The 22,996-nt window shown below is 41.1% G+C and overlaps 1 protein-coding gene across 1 annotated transcript in view; it reads left to right on the top strand.

Moving 5' to 3' along the window:
* The first annotated feature begins 2,509 nt into the window (after positions 1-2,509).
* The window catches only part of LOC113896383 (adhesion G protein-coupled receptor E2-like), a 29,040-nt gene continuing 8,553 nt past the window's right edge, over positions 2,510-22,996 (top strand). The window contains exons 1-12 of the mRNA XM_027548586.1: positions 2,510-2,588; positions 5,696-5,749; positions 6,282-6,401; positions 9,332-9,478; positions 11,233-11,367; positions 13,401-13,508; positions 13,753-13,799; positions 13,897-13,974; positions 14,383-14,560; positions 20,244-20,351; positions 20,536-20,756; positions 20,942-21,121. Coding sequence (XP_027404387.1) covers positions 2,522-2,588; positions 5,696-5,749; positions 6,282-6,401; positions 9,332-9,478; positions 11,233-11,367; positions 13,401-13,508; positions 13,753-13,799; positions 13,897-13,974; positions 14,383-14,560; positions 20,244-20,351; positions 20,536-20,756; positions 20,942-21,121 — 1,443 coding nt within the window. The 5' untranslated portion in view covers positions 2,510-2,521. The remainder of the gene's footprint in view (positions 2,589-5,695; positions 5,750-6,281; positions 6,402-9,331; positions 9,479-11,232; positions 11,368-13,400; positions 13,509-13,752; positions 13,800-13,896; positions 13,975-14,382; positions 14,561-20,243; positions 20,352-20,535; positions 20,757-20,941; positions 21,122-22,996) is intronic.

The raw sequence follows: 22,996 nt of genomic DNA, 5'->3' as shown, positions 1-22,996 counted from the left end.
ATGTTTTTCTGGAGCTCTCTTGCTTTTTCCATGATCCAGCAGATGTTGGCAATTTGATCTTTGGTTCCTCTGCCTTTTCTAAAACCACCTTGAACATCTGGAAGTTCACGATTCACGTATTGCTAAAGCCTGGCTTGGAGAATTTTGAGCATTACTTTATTAGCATGTGTATAAACATCTTATATATCAGACAAACATAAGACTCTAAAAGATTTAGAGAAGCGAGATCGGACAAAAAACAAGTTTGTAAATATAGAGAACAGAGGACAGAGAGGGGGAGTGGGTGAAGGGGATCAAAAGGTACAAGCATCCAGTTATAAAATAAGTCATGTAGATAAAACGTGCAACAAAGCAACAATAGCTAATAATATTGTATTACAAAGTTTCTAACAAAGTAAAGCTTTTTTTTTTCAATATTCCATTCAGAATTTAATGATTTTTCAAAATCAGTCTTATCCATTGACAGTAATCACAGTGAGAGGCATTCTCTCTCTCTCTCTCTCTCTCTCTCTCTCTCTCTCTCTCTCTCTCTCTCTCTCTCTCTCTCTCTCTCTCCATACTCACCAGATTAAGCAATCAGGAAATTTATTGACTTACATATTGGGAAGTTCTGAGGTCAAACAAACTTCAGCATTGGGTGATTCAGCTGATCAACAATGTCATCAAGGTCCATTTTTCTGCTCTGCCTTTCTGACTGGACTGGTGCCCCTTTTCAGGCTGCTGGATGGAGCCATTCCAGCATTGCATCCAGAAATTGCAATGCTCAGAAAGAAAAGGGATATCAGGGGTTTTTTTCTTAGGAAGGAGGAATCTTACTAGAAGCCCCACAGCTTTTGGTCCTCATTGCAAGAATGGAGTCACCAATCCATTCTGAAACCAATCTCTGACTGGGGGTGGGGCACCATAGCTGTTTATGGTCAAATAGAATGTACCTTAGAAATGGGGCGGGGGCGGTGGTCATCGTTGTTCATAACTGGAGCTCTTGGACCTTGATGATTAAGAAAATAAATGTGAGGGGCATCAAAGAACACCTGCCTATGAGTTAACTTGCCTAATTCAGTTGAATTTTTTAATTGAGTTAATTTTGAATTGGCCAAAAAGTTGAAATTTCCTATCACAAGCAAAAACAATTTGTAACTGTGTGTTGTGATGGATGTTAATGACTTATTTTGGTAATCATTTGGCAATATATACAAATATCAAATAATCCCATTTCACATTTGGAACTATTATCGTGTTATGTGCCCATTACAACACAATTTTTAAATGTCCACTAATCAATAATAAATATATAATTCTGCTCACTCTGACCTAAAGGCCTCACAGGGGTAAAAAGTCCAATATGATTATTCATGTTGGGGAGGTTTTCTTATACATAGTATCACATCTTCGGAGAGTGAAAAAGTTTGCTTAAAGCTCAACATTCAGAAAACGAAGATCATGGCATCCGGTCCCATCACTTCATGGCAGATAGATGGGGAAACAGTGGTTGACTATTTTTCTGGGCTCCAAAATCACTGCAGATGGTGATTGCAGCCATGAAACTAAAAGACGCTTACTCCTTGGAAGGAAAGTTATGACCAACCTAGATAGCATATTCAAAAGCAGAAACATTACTTTGCCAACAAAGGTCTGTCTGGTCAAGGCTATGGTTTTTCCAGTGGTCATGTACGGATGTGAGAGTTGGACTGTGAAGAAAGCTGAGCACCGAAGAATTGATGCTTTTGAATTGTGGTGTTGGAGAAGACTCTTGAGAGTCCCTTGGACTGCAAGGAGATCTAATGAGTCAAGCCTAAAGGAGATCAGTCCTGGGTGTTCACTGGAAGGACTGATGTTGAAGCTGAAACTCCAGTACTTTGGCCACCTCATGCAAAGAGTTGACTCATTGGAAAAGACCCTGATGCTGGGAAAGATTGAGGGCAGGAAGAGAAGGGGACAACAGAGGATGAGATGGTTGGATGGCATCACCAACTCAATGGAAATGAGTTTGGGCGGACTCAACATTGGTGATGGACAGCGAGGCCTGGAGTGCTGCAGTTCATGAGGTCACAGAGAGTCAGACATGACTGAGTGAACTGAACTGAGCTGATACCAAAAAGATTAAAAAACCACCTTCAATGAGTATTTCAGTACAAATACTATGTGAAAGTCACTCAGTCGTGTCCCACTCTTTATGACCCCATGGACTATGAAGTTCATGGAATTCTCCAGGCCAGAATACTGGAGTAGGTAGCCTTTCCCTTCTCCAGTGGATCTTCCTGACCCAGGAATCGAATCAGGGTCTCCTACATTGCAGGCAGATTCTTTACCAGTTGAGCCATAAGGGAAGCCCAAACACTAATTCAGTATAAATACCATGCACATAGTTTAAAAACAGAACTGCAGTTTCTAAGAAGCTAATCATAGGGCAGATTAAAAGGGAAGAAAGAATCCAGATCAGCATTTTCCTCAGTTAACTTAATCAAAGTGCAAGTAACACTTAAAATAAGAAGTCTTTTCAACACGCACAGACCAAGATCAGATGTCTTCCGTGGCTGGACTTGCTGGTCTCTACATCATGAAAAACGGCTATCTAAGGTTGCTTCCAGGTGTGTAGAATTGTAACACGGGGTATAGACTAATAGAGCTGTTTGGGGACTCTATCCAGTCTGCAAATATTCTCTTCTTTCTTCCATCCTTGATATTTAACTTGCTTTCCTACTATCTCTATAAGGGATAGACAAGTAGAAATTTTAAGGATATTAGCACACTGATAGTAAGTTTCAAAGGAGAAAACTGGTCAAACTTACTTCTAGGCAAATTGGAGACTTAAAGATATCTCATTTTGCCACCTGTATTAGTCCAGGTTTTCCTGAGAAAGAGAATTCACTGGAATGTTTAGAGAGAAGGAAAGAGAAAGGGGTTTATTGAAGGAACTGGTTCATGGGACTGCAGAGGTTGGAAAGTTCAAAATCTACAGGACAGGGAGGCAGGCTGGAAACCCTGGGAAGACCTAATGCTTCTTCTCAAGTCCAAATGCAATCTGGAAGAATTCTCTCTTCCTCAGTGAGGTCAGTCTTTTTACTATAAGGTTTTCAACTGTTTGAAAAAGGATCACCTATATAATGGAGAGTAATCTGCTTTACTCAAAGTCTATGGATTTAAATGTGTGTGTGCGTGCATGTTTAATCTCAAAGTCGTCTCAGATTCTTTGGGACCCAATGGACTGTAATCCACCAGGCTTCTCTGTACATGGGATTTCCCAAACAAAAATACTGAAGCAAGTTGCTAATTTCTTCTCCAGGTGATCTTCCCAGCCCAGGGGCTGAACCCGCATCTCCTGCTAGGCAGGCAGATTCTTTACCACTGAGTGACCTGGGAAGCCCTGCTTTAAATGTTAATCTCATTTTTAAAAAGCAAAACAAAACTCCACAGCAGCATCTAGACTAGTGTTTGACAAAATATCTGGGTACTACGGCTGAGACAAGCCTGGTAAACTTTTTTTTTTTTTTTTTTTCCAGAAGAGCATAAAACCAACCTATGTGAAAATTCTAATGGCATAAGAAAAACACCATTACTTAATCTATAGGCTTTATGCAGGATGGAATGATTTGAGGGAAACCACTCTAGTATTCTTGCCTGGAAAATCCCATGGACAGAGGAGCCTAGTGGGCTGCAGCCTATGGGGAGGCAAAGAATTGGACACAACTGAGCAACCAACACTTTCAATAGTGAATTGGTGAAAAAACAGTATCAGAAAGGTCAGCTTAATTCTGATGAATCTTTATTTTCTTCACTGTTTAGAATAATACCTGTTACCTAGTAAGTCAAATGCTCCTTATATGTTGTCCTCATTGCTTGTAAATTGTTTTCTGGTTTTTATGAGAATGGCCATATTTCTTATCTTCTGATATGTGGAACATGACTTTCTTAATTCTGGGCACATTTGGGGAAAATTCTGTGCAGACTCACAGATCGTAAAAAATTTTCATTAAGGTTCACTGGCTCCCATGGATAAGATAACAGACTCTAATATGTGCTCCACATATTGCCTATAAGAGTAAATTTTATCTTTGCACCCATAGTTATTTTCTTTTTTATTCGTTTTTTTTTTTTTTTTTTTTAACTTTCATTTTGTATTGGAGTGTAGCCAATTAGGGGCTTTCTAGGTAGCACAGAAGGTAAAGAACCCGCCTACCAATGCAGGAGACATAATGAGATGTGGGTTTGATTGGAGAAGAGAATGGCAATCCACTCCAGTATCTTTGTCTGGAGAATTTCATGGACAAAGGAGCCTGGCGGGCTGCAGTCCATGGGATTGCAAAGAGTAAGACACGTCTGAATGATTAACACACACACACACATATGTCCAATTAATAATGTTGTGATAGCTTCAGGTGAACAGTGAAGGGACTTGACCATACATGTACATGTATCCATTCTCCCCCGAAATTCCTCCCATCCTGGTTGCCACATAATATTGAGCAGAGTTCCCTGTGCTATGCAGTAGGTCCTTGTTAGTTATCCATTTTAAATATAGCAGTGTGTACATGTCCATCCCCAACTCCCTAAATATCCCTTCCTCCATTCTTCCCACCCCACCCCTCACCCCCCAGCAACCATAAGTTCATTCTCTATGAGACTCTTTCTGTTTTGTAAGTTAATTTGTATTATTTCTGTTTAGATTCCACATATAAGGGTTATTTTCATAACAGAAAACTTGATCAGTAACTCATTTTCTCAGACCAAACTGGGAGATCAAGAAAAAAGGCTGTGATCTTGACACACTATAGCAGGACCAGGAGTTCACTTGGAATGAACCATAGAAGTCATTGGACTTCCCTGGTGGCCCAGATGGTAAAGAATCTGCTGAAATGCAGGAGACCCAGATTTGATCCCTGGGTGGGAAAGGTGCCCTGGAGAAAGGAATGGCTACCTACTCTAGTATTCTTGCCTGGAGAATTCCATGGACAGAGGAGTCACCTTGTGGGCTACAGTCCTTGGGGTCACAAAGAGTCAGACATGACTGAGCCACTAACTTTTTCAGTTTCATAGAAGTTATTGGTGCTATATGTGGAGAGGCCATTTAACAAGGTTATAGTGACTCTACCTTAGTTCTTCTACCTTAGAAGTTTCATTAGTTCTTACTTCTCACATGCTCTAAACTCCCTGTCTCCTGATTCCAGGGCTCCATGCCCTGCTGACATAATTGTGAGCTAGGGCTCCAACTCAGGGCTGTTCCATTTCTACTACCCATACCCATCTTTGTCATGTAAGTTAAACGTGAAGAGAGATCCTGAAAGAGAAACCTTCAGAGCAGATTTCTGCCACTCAGAGAACAAATAACCTAGGTACAACAATCTAAAGAACTTTCTCCTCCACAATTTAACACTTCCACTGGAAGAGGCTGGAATTTCAAAGATGTGTTACTAACATCAGCTGTTGGTCTATATATATTGCCTGTCCTTTACCTGTAGCACCTGATTTTTCCATGAGGACTGTGTCCGTTGCTGACTGACTCCTCAGGGAGACCCAAGACTCAGGTGAAAGGCTGAGTTCTTGATCCTGAGTACAGTACAGGAGAATATGACATGCCACTGGAAAGCTGAAGGATACAGGGCCCAGAAACACATCCCCAGGTGGCAATGGCTATGGGGACAGGAGATGAAATTGAGTGTGACTCTACTCTGTCATCTTTCTGTTTTTCTGCCCCCAGGATTCTTGATTCTGCTGTTTTTGCCATTGGAATCCACATCCTTGAACAAGAAACGTAAGTTTGTTCAGCCAGCCCCATTAGTGACATAAGCTGTGGAGCATATGCTGAGGTCTGTGTCCTCTTACCAACAAAGGATTAAGAAAGTAGGCTTATGCTGAATGTAAGGTCCAGACACAGTTTTATGAATGTAAGAGAAGCTATTCCTCCACACTCCAACATGCTCAGAAGTTTTTGTCTCTTCCTATTCCAAGAAAGGGCTTCCCAGCTGACTCAGTGGTAAAGAATGTGCCTGCCAATGCAAGAGACACAGGTTTAATTCCTGGATCATGAAGATCCCCTGGAGGAGGAAAATGGCAACTCACTCCAGCATTCTTGCCTGGAGAATCCCCTGGAGTCTGGTGGGCTAAAGTCCATGGGGTCACAAATAGTCAGACATGACTTAGTAACTAAACAAAAATAACTTCCAATGGAAGCCATCCCATCCATTCCTTCCCTTCCTCTATTATTAGATCACCAGTCTGAAGCAGGCTTTGTTCATTCCTTGACAATTCCTTGACCTCCATCCCCACTGCTTCTTCCCTCACAGCCTGTGCTTGGTGGTGCCCTCCAAACCCTCCATGTGTCAACACTGATGCCTGCCGCTGCATTCCAGGATTCAGTTCTGCATCTGAGGACAGCTTCACCAGCCCCTTGAAGAGTTGCCATGGTACAGAGCCTTGGGGTGGTGGAAATGCTCAGGCAGATTTGGGGAGAGGCTGTGGTACATCTAGAGCATTCAGCTCTGAGGGCAGCACAGAAGCACTTTGTTGAGAATAAGAAAGGAGACACTTTAAGAAAGCATGAAGGAAGTGAGCAGTCCCAGAGGAGCTGCAAATTTAATTGATACCAACAATGGAAAAAAGTCCTTTCCTCCACATCATCACTAACACTTGTTCTTTCTTGTCTTTTTGATAATAGTTATTCTAACAAGTGTGAGGTGATATCTGGTTTTTATTTCCATTTCATTGATTGGTGATATTGAACACCTTTCCATGTACCTGTTGGCCATTTGGTAGTCTTCTTTGGAAAAATGTCTATTCAGGTCATCTACCCATTTTTTACTCAATCACTTTATTTGGTTCTTTTTTTTTTTTTTTTTTTTGCTATTGAGTCATATGAGTTCTTTATATATTTTGGATATTAACCCCTTATGTATGTATGATTTGTAAATTATTACCTGATATTGTAGATTTTCTTTTCATTTTTTGGATAGATTCATTTGCTGTACAGTCTTCCCTGATAGCTCAGTTGATAAAGAATCTGCCTGCAATGCAAGAGACCCCGGTTCAATTCCTGGGTCGGAAAGATCCTCTGGAGAAGGGATAGGCTACCCACTCCAAAATTCTTGGACTTCCCTTGTGACTCAGCTGGTAAAGAATCTGCCTGCAATGTGGGAGACCTGGGTTCGATCCTTGGGTTGGGAAGATCCCCTGGAGAAGGGAACAGCTACCCACTCAAGTATTCTGGCCTGGAGAATTCCATGGGTTGTATAGTCCATGAGGTGGGACACGACTGAGTAATTTCACTTCATTTTGCTGTACAGAGCTGTGTAGTTTGATGGAGTCCCACCTTTCTAGTTTGCTTTTGTTGCTTTGCTTTTGCTGTCAAATCCAAAAAAAAAAAAAAAAAGTTATTACCATGACCAATGTCAAGGAGCTTATACAGTATGGTTATTTCTATGAATTTTATGATTTCAAGGTAGCCTGATTTTTGTAATTAGCAAATTCAGCCTCAAAGAGATTGAGTGATGTCCAAAGTTATATAACTAATAAGGTAGTAGAAACAGACTATGTCTAAAGCCAAGGAGTTTTTATTCTTTAAAAAAATAGAACGACAAAAGGAAATTATTAAACATAAAGTTAAGATGAAAACTTTTGTTATGGACATTTTACTGCAATTTTTTTTAATGAGGGAAAAGAAAATTATATGATTTTTCATCAAGAAATATTCTTCATCTGCTCAAAATAGTCTGAGTTATTGGTAATAAAATAAATTATTCCTAGCATATTTGAAACAATGAGTGAAAAAAAAGAAAAAAACCTACAATATTCTAGAATGCTAGAATTCTGGGTGATCCCCCCCCCCTTTTTTTTTAACTTTTTCCCTATTTTCTAAGTATTGATGTATTATTTAAAATTTGGGAGAAAGTAAATTTTATCAAAGAAAGGAAAAGATGTTGCAATTACTGCACAGCCCTTACTTGACCCTGGAAGTATCCAAAAGATTCCTTTGTGAACTTGCATGTGTGTGTCTCAGGGAGATATGCAGACTCTTGAACATGGAGAGGAAATCTGGCTGCTGCTATAACTGGATTCCAGCTCCTTCCTTGGACTACACTTGTCAGGCTGAGGAGTCTCCCATCCTCATGTCTTCTCCTTCCAGCACTCATTCCCATATGCCCCCACTCACTCCTCCCTATCCCTCAGCCTTTAATATGGGTCTCCATCTGAGAGGAGGAAATCTCAGTGATCAGATGGGGGCCAAACAACAATTCCTCAGGTGTGCATCCCTCCCCCTTCATTCATATCCTTATGTTAATACTACCCACAACCTGGATCTGGGGCCTTAGAAGGGAATGTCAAAAGTCTGGATAAAAAACTCTGACCTGGGAAAGACCAGTTGTCTACCCTGACTGATCATGGCCGTGTGAGTCCTTCCAGGCTTTAAACGTCTTTGACCCCCTGACTGGAAGGAGATCATATATGTACAAGAGCCAAACATTCTATTCCTGCATTTTTACTAAGTTGCTGTTGTTTTTAGCATTGGTGCCCAGCACTTGCTCTATGGTTCCCTGACCTATTCCAAGGGGACCTGGCTCATGGGCACCTTTCCTCCTAAGTTTAGGAACAGGGAGAGGTAAAATGCCAGAGAACACCTGCAGTGACTCAGCTGTGAGCTTCTTCCTCTTTCCCATGCATAACAGGTTCTGATAAAATGTGATTTCTACAGAAGTGGAGAGAACAAGTCTCCCCCAGAGACATCCTGGGGAATCTCAAGAAGTCTTAACATGAGAGCTGGGGGAGTGCTTGATGAAGATTGTGGGGTGTACTAGGACTGCTATGACTAAAATGGAGGTTGAGGGGATCAATGGGTAAGAGCCTGATCACCTACCCCTAACCTCAGCTGTAAATGATGGGTATCATTCTGGACAATTCCCCAGCCATGACTGCCTCCATTTCCTCAGCATCTTGGGAAGTCTTCAGTGTCACTGTCACTCACAGTTAGAAATGACTGGAGCTCAAATGCATGTCCCTGATAATGCAAACAGCAACCAAGAGGATGGTCTGGAACCAAGTAATTTTTTCTGTCTACCCCAAAAGGCCTGCAGAGGGGAGGCAGACCTCCTTCCAGTCCCCATATGACACAGCAGAGTGTTTGAATCAAGGTACATGCAGATAGTCAGAGAGCAGGGATGAGCAGAACAGTAAGCCAGCTTTCTGGAACAACTGATGCTAGTTCAGCCTAACCCTACAAGAGCTAATGAGGAGCTGAGTCAGTTCAGTCTTGTGTCAAGATCAGGACGGAGGTGAGTGCCATGTGAATTCACAATGGAATTCATATCTTTGAGAGGTGACATTTTGTCCTGTTGTGTTCCAGACATCAACAAGTGTGGACCATCATGGAATGTGTCCTATGGAATATATGCAGACTGCCAGAACTTTAACAACACACAGCTTCATTGCAGAGGAAAGAGAACTCTTTCTGAAGAAGAATTTGAGAATGAGTGTACTACGAAAATGTTTGGTAAGAAGGAACCCATTTCTTTCATTTCCTCATTCATTAAGTTTGGCCACTTACTCTAGGCCACAGAGGTCTGTTCTCAGCACCTACTGGTATCCCCTCTCTCTCCAAACCCCAAGGGTCAGAACCCCACATAGAGTGTCATTTCTGCAATATTGGATGCCCCCTTGACACTTGGCATCTTATTTTCTCAAATAAACAGAAGAGTGGTATTCAAGGCATTTCAGGAGTTGTTGTCCAGTGCAATGAGTCCCAGGGAATTATCTGTATTCTTCATCATTAATTGCCAAGATGAGACCTTTCTCACCTGGATCCCATACAGATTTGAGCAAGCTAGGGGTCTTTTCAGACTCTTCTAGAATGATGGACCTGAGAACTCTGTCTAGAAATGTTGGAAGGGGGATATTCAAGGGTGGTCCCATCTTCCCCAGCCAGCCCTGTCCCTGGGTAACCTTACCCAGTTCCTTGGCCACTCAGCCTTTGTCTATTTCACTATGCAAGTATCCACCATGCCCCTGACCAATAATTTCTATTAACAAGCCTATGGGAAACTCAAATGACTGGGACCGGGAGGATGTTATGTCAGAATGGGTAGATGGCATGAACCACACCACATATACTCAAAGTGGCTCCCATCTGGCATAGATGGAAAGAGAGAGTGTCACTGGGCTTCATTGTCCTGGCCCAACTGTCTACTTAGGAGGTCAACAAAGGCCCTACATTGACTCAGACCACTTGAGCCTTGCACAGAAGGAGCCCACAAGTTTGCATCCCTAGCTAGATGCCCAGGACAAAGAAGACAGAAACACCAGCCACTTCTCATCCATCAGCACCTGCTTCCTTCTTCAGGCACCCAGCCCTCCCACAAAGCTGGCCTCACTCAGATGATGAGTCTTACCATTTCATTTCAGTTTGGAAAACGCCTTCCAAGGGTACAGGAAATGGATCCTCACAACACCAAGTCTGCATGGATGGAAGTAGACCTCCATTGTATCCCCAGTCTGGTCCCCAGTGTTCAGGAGCCTCTGGCCTGTTCTGGCATCATCTTTACACACCTCACCCTTTCCTGAAAGCTTATTGATGGTCCTGGCTCAGCGATGGGTCTTGGACCAACTTCATGGAGCTAGAATCTGAGCTAGCACAGATGGGAACGCACTATTCTTTCTACAAACATGTAGCACATGAGGTCCCACAGGGGCTGTCTATCAGTGACTGATCCCTCAAGAGGCCTGAGAAATGGAGGGGAAGTGTTGATTTCTTGATTCCAAGTAAAGTACAGGAGCCTCAGGAATGTTGCTCAGAGTGATGGGCTATAGAGCCAGAGCCATCCAGTAAGAAGGCAAAGGCCATGGGTATAGTGGTTGCAATTAGAGCTCAACTCTCTCCTCTTTGTCATCTCTGTCTTTCTGCCACAGAACTGAAGCTACTACTGCTGGAGACAATGAACACTACAGTCCAGAACCTTAAAAGTGAGTCTCTGCACCCAGCTCCATTGGTGACATAAGCTTGAGAGTGTATGCCATGGTCTGGGTCCTCTCACCAATAAAATTGGGAAAGGAGGTTTATTCTGCAAGAGTATCCTCTAAGGATACTAACAGCTGTTACTCTTCCCCATTACGTCCAGAGTTTTCTGAGGCTTTTCACTTCTAGTGGCAGCCATTCAACTCTTTCCTCCCCTCCTCTACTATTGGGTCTCTAGCATGCAGCTGACTTCCTGAGTTTCTTGGGTCTTCTGACCATGATCTTCATTCACACAGCTTCTATCATAACTCGTTGTGCTCAGTGGTGCCCTCCAAACTCCAAATGTGTTGATGCCAACACCTGTCGCTGCATTCCAGGATTCACATCTTCAACTGGGAAAGTCATCACCAGCCGCTCAGAGACTTGTGATGGTACAGAGGCTTGGGAGTGGCATTAACTTGTGGGTGGCATATGCTTGGGGGTGGTATATAGAGATTGTGGGAGGACACAATGGGACCTCCAGAGCCCTCAGCCATTGGAGCAGCTCAAAAGTATTTTAACAAGCGTAACATAAAAGTGACAGCACAGGAAAGTATGAGGGGACTGGGTAATCTTGTTTTCATGATCAGTTGGAAGAGGGCTGAGAGCCAACACAGCAGAGCTGGGCTACGACATAGGCTCTTTGACAGTTAGGAAGTTGTCTTCCTCTCTGTGGATTATTTGCTAGTTTGTAAACCAGAGGTAGTCGTACCTACCCCATATGGATGAACTTAGATTTAATATTTACCTTAGTTAAGAAAAGCTAAAGTTTCAGTTCAGTTCAATTCAGTTGCTCAGTCATGTCCAACTCTTTGTGAACCCATGAACCACAGCATGCCAGGCCTCCTTGTCCATCACCAACTGCCAGAGTCCACCCAAATCTATGTCCATTGAGTCAGTGATGCCACCCAACCATCTCATCCTCTGCTGTCCCCTTCTCCTCCTGCCCTCAATCTTTCCCAGCATCAGGGTCTTTTCCAATGAGTCAGCTCTTCCCATCAGGTGGCCAAAGTATCAGAGTTTCAGCTTCAACATCAGTCCTTCCAATGAACACCCAGGACTGATTTCCTTTAGGATGGACTGGTTGGATCTCCTTGCAGTCCAAGGGACTCTCAAGAGTCTTCTCCAAAACCACAGTTCAAAAGCATCAATTCTTTGGTGCTCAGCTTTCTTTATAGTCCAACTTTCACATCCATACATGACCACTGGAAAAACCATAGTCTTGACTAGATGGACCTTAGTGCAGAGAAAATTGTCAACACATGAGAGCTATTATCGTCATTCATAGTGTTACACTATTATTATTATTATTATGGCAAAAAGAAAGGGGGGAATAAATGAACCAACAGAAGGAAAGAAACTCCCAGGAGGAAGCTCAGGCTCTCTCACTATCTCAAGCTCACCAGGAACTCCTCCTCACTGACCATTGTGGTTTCCCACATCAATCCTCACAGCAGACCCAGGATGCTAGCACACTTAGATTTTTTCCCCACCTTCTCCCAGTTTGCCCAACTGTCATATTTTATTCTAGGAGTTTTACATTTTCAAGGCAGAATCTTTTTTTCAATAATCATATTTGGGCCCAAAGAGCTTAAGTTATATATCCAAAGTCACACATTTAGTAGGGTCATAGAACCAAGATCCAGATCTAAAATTTAAAGGCTTTATTTTCAACAATATAGGATCATAAGGGAAATTGTATTGCTTGAAAAGTTAATAAGATGGTAAATTTTATGTTTTATCAATTTTACCACAATACTAAAAAGTAGGGGAGAATTATATAGTTTTTACAAGAAATAATCCTTGTCTACTGATAAAAGTTTTTGATGGACATTTATTGCTACTAAAGAAAAATATTCTTAATATGTGCAATATGATGAGAAAAAAATTTTGAAGAAATTTCCAGGGATCTGTGTAATGGACGTAAGAGTGATTTTCTTTCTTTCTTCTTTTTTTTTCATGTTTTAAATTATCTTTGTTTTCCAAGTATCCATGTGTTACTTAACATTTTTTATAAAAGTAGATTTTATCAGATTTTGTCATCAAAAAAGGTCTTTGACTGATGTTCAGTCTTTCTGTCACTCTAGAGGTATTCCCAGAGTTTCTTTGATGCATTTGTATGTGTATCTCATGGAGATTTGTAAACTGCTGAACATGGAGAAGAGATATGGCTGCTAGTCCCAGCTCATTCCTAGGAGCACAGTTGTCAGGTTGAGGAATTCCAGATCCTCATATCCTCCCCTCCTCACACCCCATTTCCACTATCCTGCACTCAATTCCATCTCATCTCATCAACCTTTAAGACAGGTCTCCAGCAACTGCCACTATCTAAGAAGACAGGAAGAAGTCTCAATGCCCAGTTAGAGGTTGAACTTGAATCCCTCAGTTGTGCATCCCTCCTATATCTTGTTCTGTCTTACTGCAGACCCTCCACCTGGGTCTGGGGCCTTAGAAGGGAAACCCTTAGGTCCAGAGATGAGGACTCTGATCTGGGGGGACCAGACAGCTGCCCTGACTCATCATGATGTCATGAGTCCTGTGAAGCCATAAAGTCTTTGGTTCCCTAACTGGAATATACAGGATCAAGCATTCTGTTCCTTCTTTTTGATTCATTCTTACATTCATGGTTCTTCTTAAACTGTTACTCTGAGGAACCAAATATTCAGGGATTAATGTCTGGGATGGTACCTGGCCTGACCTGACCCCAGATCCCACTCACAACATACACACACACAAATGCTCTCACCCCTAATGATCCACTGTACTGTTCCCTGCAGAGATCTCCATCCACACCTGGACCGCACCCTCAAGTATCAACAGCTCGGTGAGTGGCCCAGCAGACAACATGCAACAGGAAATCCCTCCATATAGCCCACCTATTTCCCCCAAGTTCTAACCTCCTCATATTCTTCCCCCCCAAGATGCTCTCCTGCTTCTTCGAAAGAGTCCAGAATCTTAGGGAAAATGTGAAGTCAGTCCCTGTCCAGGACACTATCCAGGTAAGGGTAGGACCCAGGGAGGCAGGTGGAGGCTTCCCACAGGTCCTGTGGGAAAATCTGATCCAGGAGGAGATATCTCAACATAATGGCACACTGCTCCGAGGCCCTGCCTCTCCCAGGGTGGGTGGGAAGTATGGACATGTGTAGTCACTCCCACAGGCACCTTTTAAAAACCTTTAATCTTGCAGCTCCTGAAAATTAGGTTTGCATCATCCTTGGCATTCATGTACAAGATTGACCTCTGAATGGCTGGATTCCAGATGCAAAGACCACCCAAAGAATCCTACCTGGCACTGCCTTTATCCCTCAAACAGTTTCCAATCTCTGTTTTCTGTGAGTGAGTGGGTAATGGCTTCATACAACCTCTCAAGTGTGTCATCTACTGGCTCTGTGTCCTTATCTCCACAGAACCTCATACAGGGGGTGGATGAAATGCTGGAGGCCCCCCGGGACCTAGAAACCTTGCCCAACTCAGAACAGCACCTTGTGGCCTCTAACCTGCTCACTGGCCTGGAAACTGTCTTGAGAGGACTGAGCAAGTCCCTGAACAATGAGTCACTGCACTTCAGTTCACCTTCAGGCACAGGTAATTACCTGGAACAGCCTCCAGGCTCCTGCTCTGCTCATTGCTGGTTCATTCCTTTCCCAACCTCACTAGAGCCCAGTGACCAGGGTTGTATTTCAAGTTGACCTCATAAACAAAAATAAATTTTAAAAAATAAATAAATTATTGTGCTAAGCAAAACAATAAGACAGAGGAAGACAAATACCCTGGTTTCTCTAATGGCTCAGATGGTAGAGTCAGCCTGCAATGCAGGAGACCTGAGCTTGATCGCTGAGTCAGGAAGATCCCCTGAAGAAGGGAATGGCAACCCACTCCAGTACTATTGTCTGGAGAATCCCATGGACAGAGGAGCCTTGCAGTCTACAGTCCATGGGTTGCAGAGTCAGACACAACTGAGCCACTAACACTTTCAAAAAACTATACAAACACCAAGGTCATCAACATAGAGAACAAATTGGTGATTGCCAGAGATGAGGATAGCAGTACAGGAAATGGTGCAAAGAAGTCAAAAGGTACAAGCTTCCAGTTAAAAATAAGTTACGGGAATGTACAACATGGTAACTATAGTTAATAGTACTGTACTGTGTATTTTAAATTGCTATGAAAGTACATCTTAAAAGGACTTACCACAGAAAAATTTGGAACTCTGTATGATGACAGATTTTAGCTAGTTTTTGTGGTGATTGTTTTGCAATATATTCAAGTATGGAGTCACTATACCTGTCAATTATACCTCAGTAAGAAAAACATAAATGAATAAAATTATATACAATATACACTTTCATTGTAAATAAATTATGAGCATAAAAATAATGATAATGAAAAGTTTAAGACAAAATAGAAATGGTTACAAAAGGGAAAATTTTTAATTTGGAATAACATAACTTTCTCATGTTATTTGTCATGTAGGTATAATTTGTTTCAATTGAGTATTTGTTTTGTTTAGCACAATTATTTATTTATTTTTTAAAAATTTATTTTTATTTATAGTAGTTTCAGGAGTACAGCATAGTAATTTGGTATTTTTACAGAATACACTCCATTACAAGTTCTTACAGGACAATGGCTATATTCCTTATCCTAAACAATATATCCCTGTTGCTTATCTATTTTAAACATAGCTGCTGCTGCTGATGCTAAGTCACTTCAGTCGTGTCCAACTCTGTGCAACCCCATAGACGGAAGCCCACCAGGCTCCCCCGTCCCCGGGATTCTACAGCCAAGAACACTGGAGTGGGTTGCCATAGCAGTTTGCACTTATTAATCCAATAACCCTAACTTGCCCTTCCACCCTACCATCTCCCTTTTGGTAACCACTAGTTTCCTTTCAATATCAATGAATCTGTTTCTGTTTTGCATATATTGGTTAATATTATTTTTATATTTCACATAGAAATGATATACAGTATTTGTCTTTCTCTATCTGGCTTATTTCACTAAGCATAATACTCTCTAGGTCCATCTACAGTGTTGCAAATGGCAGAATTTCATTCTTTGCTGTGGTAGATTAATATTCTATTCTACATAATCACCACATCTTTTTATCCCATTCCTCCACTGATGGACACTAAAGTTCACAATTTTAATCAAAGTGTAAAATCTAGTAGCATTTAGTACATCATAAGGTTGTAATCTGAGAAGGCAATGGCACCCCACTCCAGTACTCTTGCCTGGAGAGTCCCATGGATGGAGGAGCCTGGTGGGCTGCAGTCCATGGGGTCACTAAGAGTCAGACACGACCGAGCGACTTCACTTTCACTTTTCACTTTCATGCATTGGAGAAGGAAGTGGCAACCCACTCCAGTGTTCTTGCCTGGAGAATCCCAGGGACGGGGGAGCCTGGTGTGCTCCGTCTATGGGGTCCCACAGAGTCGGACACGACTGAAGCGACTTAGCAGCAGCAGCAAGGTTGTAATCATAACCTCTATTTACAAAACAACTTCAACTCTCCAAAAGTAAAAACTGTAGCCACTAAGCAAACACTCCTCAATCTTCTGTTCCCCTGGTACCTGCCAACCACTGATTTGTTTTCTGTCTCTATGAATTTGCCATGCTGGAAATTTTGTATAAGTAGAATTAAAGATATAGACCTGAATGTCTAGCTTCTTTCACCTAGCATAATGTTTTAAGGTTCATCCATGTTGTAGCATGTATCAGTATTTCATTCTTTTTTTTTTTTTTAATTTTATTTTATTTTTTTTAATTTTTTAAAATTTTTTAATTTTTTTTTTTAATTTCAGGTATACACGTGCTCCCCATCCTGAACCCTCCTCCCTCTCCCCTCCCCATACCATCCCCCTGAGCCATCCCAGCACACCAGCCCCAAGCATCCAGCATCGTGCACTGAACCTGGACTGGCATCTCGTTTCATACATGACATTTCACATGTTTCAATGCCATTCTCCCAAATCTTCCCACCCTCTCCCTCTCCCACAGAGTCCATAAGACTGTTCTATACATCAGTGTCTCTTTTGCTGTCTCGTATACAGGGTTATCATTACCATCTTTCTAAATTCCATATATATGCGTTAGTATACTGATTTATGTTTTTCCTTCTGGCTTACTTCACTCTGTATAATAGGCTCCAGTTTCATCCACCTCATCAGAACTGATTCAAATGTATTCTTTTTAATGGCTGAGTAATACTCCATTGTGTATATGTACCACTGCTTTCTTATCCATTCATCTGCTGATGGACATCTAGGTTGCTTCCATGTCCTGGCTATTATAAACAGTGCTGTGATGAACATTGGGGTACACGTGTCTCTTTCTCTTCTGGTTTCCTCAGTGTGTATGCCCAGCAGTGGGATTGCTGGATCATAAGGCAGTTCTATTTCCAGTTTTTTAAGGAATCTCCACACTGTTCTCCATAGTGGCTGTACTAGTTTACATTCCCACCAACAGTGTAAGAGGGTTCCCTTTTCTCCACACCCTCTCCAGCATTTATTCATTCTTTTATGGCTGAATAATAATGTATTGTACATGGATGTACCTCCTTTTGTTTATCCATTCATCCATTGATGGACTTTGGCTGACTGCCACCTTTTGACTGTTGTGACCAAAGCTACTATGAATGTGGTGTTTCTTTTCTGTGCACCTCACAGCATATGGGAAGTAGGATCTTAATTCCTTGACCAGAGACCAAAGCTGTGTCTCTTGCATTGGAAGCATGGAGTCTTGGAACTACTGTACCACCAGGGAAGTCCCTGTAGCATAAGTTTTGGTTTGAATAACTGTTGAATAAAGTTCTTTGGGGCACACAATAGGGTGTAAAATTGTTTGGTGATGTGGTAGTTCTATTTTCAGCTTTTTGAGGAACCACCAAACTAGTTTTCCACAGTGGCTATTTCTTCATTTTACATTATCAACAGCAATGTATGAGGGTTCCAATTTCCTCATCCTCAGCAACACATTACTTCCATTTTGCTTTCTTTTTCTTGTAGCCATTCTAGTGTGTGTCAGGTGATATCTCATCATGGTTCTATCTGCATTTCCCTAGTGACTAAGATGTTGAACCTCTTTTCATGTCATTGTTGAATTTGTCTATATTTTATTGGAGAAACATCTACTCGGGTATTTTTCTTTCTTTTCAATTTCAATTTTTTACATTTGGTTGTTAAGCTATAAGAGATCTTCATAGATCTTAATTTAGATCCTATCAGATATGTCTTTGCAAATATATTCTCCCATTCTGTAGATTAACTTTTCACTTTTTTGTGGTCTTTTCACTTTAATGAATAGATATTTCCATTTTGATGAAGTCCATATAATCTATTGGCACTTTTGTTGCTCCTGCATAATTACTCCATATCTAATAGTCCATTTCCAAATCCAAGGTCAGGAAGAGTTACTCATGTGTTTTTGTCCTACTTGTTTTAGTTTTAACTTTTAAATGTAGATCTTTGAGCCATTTTGACCCCAATGGGTCTTTGACCCATTTCTTTATTAAAATTTATTGTATGAAGTAGGTCACTGAATTCCTTTATTGCTTGTGGAAAGCTGGATGTCTCAGCATCATTGTTGAAGAGATTTTTCTTTGCCCATTGATGGTCTTGACACCCCTTTGTGAAAATCAACTGACCATAGATGCATGGATTTATTCCTGGATCCTCAGTTCTGTTCATATAGCAATTTCCCACCATTTTGAATACTGTAGGTTGGCAGTAAGTTTTGAAATCAGAAATTGTAATGCCTCCAAATTTGTTTTTCACCTTTAGGATTGCTTTGTTTATACAGGTCACTTGCAATCCATTATGGATTTTAGGATGAGCTTTCCATTTCTGCTGAAAATTAATTTAATGATGTCAGAATTTTGATACAGATTGCATTGAATTGATAAATCATTTTGGGGACTGTTGAGATCTTAATATGATGGTTCTGATCCATGACCACAGGATGTCTTATGATTTATTTAGAGTTTCTAGTTTCTTTCAACACTCTTTTGTAGTGTTCAATATACAAGTCTTGAGTTTCCTTGGATAAAAATTTTCCTTGTATTTTGTTGACTATTTGTGTATCTATGTTCAAATTGACATTGATTTATTGGGATTGCTGTGATGCATTATCTTGTTTTGTTCTTGTGATAATGATGGTCTCATAGAACTATTTAAGTAGAGCTATTTCTCTTCTATTCTATAGAAAAGTTTACAAAGGATTAGTATTAATTCTTCCAGAATGCCTGAGAGCATTCACTATAGAAGCCATATGTTCTGGTCTGTTCATTTTGTAAAGTTTTGGATACTGATTCAATCTACTTATCTGTTACTGGATTGCTCTGATTTTCCATTTTCTTAAATCAACTTTTTGTATTTTGTGTCTCTAGGAATTTCCCCATTTTATTTAGGTTGCATTTCATGTTGTTGAATAATTGCTCATATGTTCTCTTACAATCCTTTGTAAATTTAAATGATATATGTATATACCACTATTATTGTACCAAATGATATTGCTTAAAACAATAATATCATTATTTATGATATACATTATTTATAATATACATTATTATAAATATTATTTATATATCATTGAGAAAATGATACATAATCATTTATATGATTGCATAATCATATAAATGATTATACATAAATATCATATGATATGTCATATGATTTAGATATTTTGACATCATATTTAGATATCATGTAAATCAATGATAAAAATATATCATTTCCTGAGCTACCACAGAAGCCCATATAATATACATTATGTAATATATAAACTGTCTACATATTTATATAATATATTAAGGGGCTTCCCTGGTAGCTCAGCTGGTAAAGAATCTTCCTGCAATACAGGAGACCCTGATTTGATTCCTGCATCAGGAAGATCCCTTGGAGAAGGGATAGGCTACCAAGACTAATATTATTGAGCTTCCCTAGTGGATCAACAGTAAAAGTTCCAATATTAATCCAAAGTTTACAATGCAGGATACCTGGGCTCGATCCCTGGGTTAGGAAGATCTCCTAGAGGAGGGCATGGTATCCCACTCCAGTATTCTGCCTGGAGAATCCCCATGGACAGAGGAGCTTGGCAGGCTACCACCCATGGGGTTGCAAAGTTTTGGACATGATTGACCAAATAAGGACAGCACACAGCACATAATATATTAAAATACTTATTTTTATGTATGCAAATAATGGTAGTATGTGTACCATCATAGCCACAATTACTAATCTAACTCCCTTCTATAACCCTCACAACTCAGAAATGTCACTGAAGGCACTGGATAAAGAAGATAAGAATGTCACTTTGATTCAGAATAACATAAAGATGATACTGATCTGGGATGCAGTGCATGAATCTAATGACTCAGGTAATGGTTGTGGCAGGGTACAGATCCCTAGGAATTCAAAATGGAACATGATACTCAAAGAAGCAATAAACAGAAATGTATACTTTAAAGGGAACTATGGGTAATGGTGGGGCCACAGGGAAATAGTTCATTAAAGGAGGAGTCATGGATACCCCAAGATATCAACCTTGCCTTTGTCCTGCAGGTCCCATTGTGGTGGGCCTTGTCTCCATACCTGGGATTGAAAAGTTGCTGGATAAAGTCCCCCTGATTGTGGATGCTGAGGAACAGGCAGTTCCACATGAGACACATGGGGAATTGCTGCAGGAAGTTCCCCCTATCCTGCTGTCAGATGTCATATCTGTTTTTATCAGCAACAGTAACACACAGAACCTCAGTTCTCCAGTCAAATTTGTCTTCAGACATGTGAGTCCTGGGGGGATGAAGATGTGGGTGTGGGAGAGACCTGAGTCCTGGGCACAGCCTTTGTGCTTCAGGGATGTCCATCACAGGTGCATCATATCCCAAGGAAATTCCATCATGAGCTAGATTTGGGTCAGCATTTCTGAGCAACAGAACCACCAGCTCAAACCTACTTCCTGTTTCTACAGTCAAGGACCTCTGAAACAAAGGGGAAGGTGCACTGTGTCTTCTGGGAGCAGGGCCAGAATGGAAGTGGTCATTGGGCAACCAGAGGCTGCAGGATGATGGACAACAGAGACGACAGCACCACCTGCCAGTGCACACACTTCAGCAGCTTTGCTGTCCTCATGGCCTACTACAATATGCAGGTGACACCCCTCAGAGGGGCTGCATTCAATATCTTTATGTGGAACAAATTCTAACACATGTTAAACCTGAAAAAAATGCTGTCTCCCAGTTATCGCACGTCAGTGACCTGGCATGGTATAGCGGGGATGTCTGCTCAAGTTCTTCCAAGGCTGAAATCATTCTGTCAGCTTGGACTGAATTCTGATCTGAGGTTTGCAGTCCTCCTCTAACCCTCTAATTTTGGGCACAATTCAGTTCCTTGTGGTGGTAGGACTGAGGTCTTCTTGACTTCCTATCTGACAACAGGTGTCCGTGTTTAGCTCTTAGGGGCTGTGGATTTTCTCCCTGGGACTTGGAAACAACGAACCTGAAAGAACAACACTCGGACAGTCTCTTGAAAGGACTGACAAATTTATTTCTGCAGTCGAGCCTTTTTATAGAAGCAGGAACAAAGAGCTTAGAGTATACGGCCAGCAGAGCACATACAGGGTTAAGACATAATCAGTAAAAGATATTTCAAGGACAGCACATTCTAAATGACCCAGGTGTTTATCCCATGACCCATTTTCTCAAGCAACATCTTTAATATTATTAAATCTTGGCGCCGAGCATAGCTAAAAGCAGGAGATGTTTTTCAGCTATCGCAAAGCCTGAGTACTTCTGGCCCTCTGCCATTTTCCCAAGGACCTTCTCCTTCAAGGCTATTTTGCACTGCACTTCCCAACAGGGGCTACCTGCATTTCTTCGCATGTGGACCTCTCTTGGGAACTTTAATACAGTACAAAAATTAGTTTCATTCAATAAGCCAAACATTCTCAAAAGTTAAAGTGCATCAGAATCATCTGGAGGGCCAGTTATTTATTTATAAATATTTCATTCTTAAACAAAATTGAACATAGAGACATGCTGCAAAAATAAATTTGGTGCTACCATACTCAATTGCTTTTTACCCAGAAGCACCTAATTTGCAGGTTTTAACATTCATTTTCTTCATCCTTTTTGCACCTCCCTCTGTCTTTCTCCCTCTCTCTCTTCACCCAGACTTATACTAAAAGGAAATTGGGAGATATTTTTTCCTTGTGCTCAGGTATTTAGGATGATTTCCAAAAAGAAGCAAGCTTCCCAGGTGGCTCAGTAGTAAAGAATCCACTTGCCAACTCAGAAGATGCAGAAGACTCAGGTTCAATGCCTGGATTGGGAAGATCCCCTGGAGGAGGAAATGGCAACCCAGTCCTATATTTTTGCCTGGAAAATTCCATGGACAGAGGAGCTTGAGGGGCTACAGTCCTTGAGGTCACAAAAAGTCAGACATGCCTGAGTGACTGAGAACACATGCACACCAAAAAGAGGCAGACATTATCAATTTTAAGCTACAGCCAACATCCAAGCATAGCAGTTTTTCTCTTTTACCCAAGAGTTTAGCTCTAAATCTGTAAGGATTAGTGGCCAAACATGAAGAAATATTACAGGGATAAACTGTGCTGAATTAAGAGTTGGGAATTGATACCTGGACATCATGACAACAGGTAGAGACTTTGTCATAGATCATTACATTACGGGGATGGAGGATGGTGCTCAAAATGTAGCTTCTTGCCTCTGTGAACCTATTGAGGTAACTGAGAAGCTTAGTCATGCTCAAAAGTCTGGAGGGAAATAAACACTTGTGAGATCCAGGTCTTGGTCTTCATTAGGACTCTCTTATCCCTCAATCTTTCCAGGCACAGATTTTATCATTCAGATCCCATAAATTTCTATATTTTTGAACCAGGAGAAAGTTATCCATAAACATAACATATCTGTAAACCTATCCATAACATAATCTACTCAGCACCTCCATTCCTGATTTTTCTGTGTCTACAAATAAAAATGGTGGAAGGGTCATTACCCCACAGCAG

Source organism: Bos indicus x Bos taurus, chromosome 7 (genome assembly GCF_003369695.1).
Source record: "Bos indicus x Bos taurus breed Angus x Brahman F1 hybrid chromosome 7, Bos_hybrid_MaternalHap_v2.0, whole genome shotgun sequence".
Taxonomy (NCBI): domain Eukaryota; kingdom Metazoa; phylum Chordata; class Mammalia; order Artiodactyla; family Bovidae; genus Bos; species Bos indicus x Bos taurus.
Note: the sequence above shows the minus strand (reverse complement) of the source record. Positions and strands in the feature narration are given on the sequence as shown.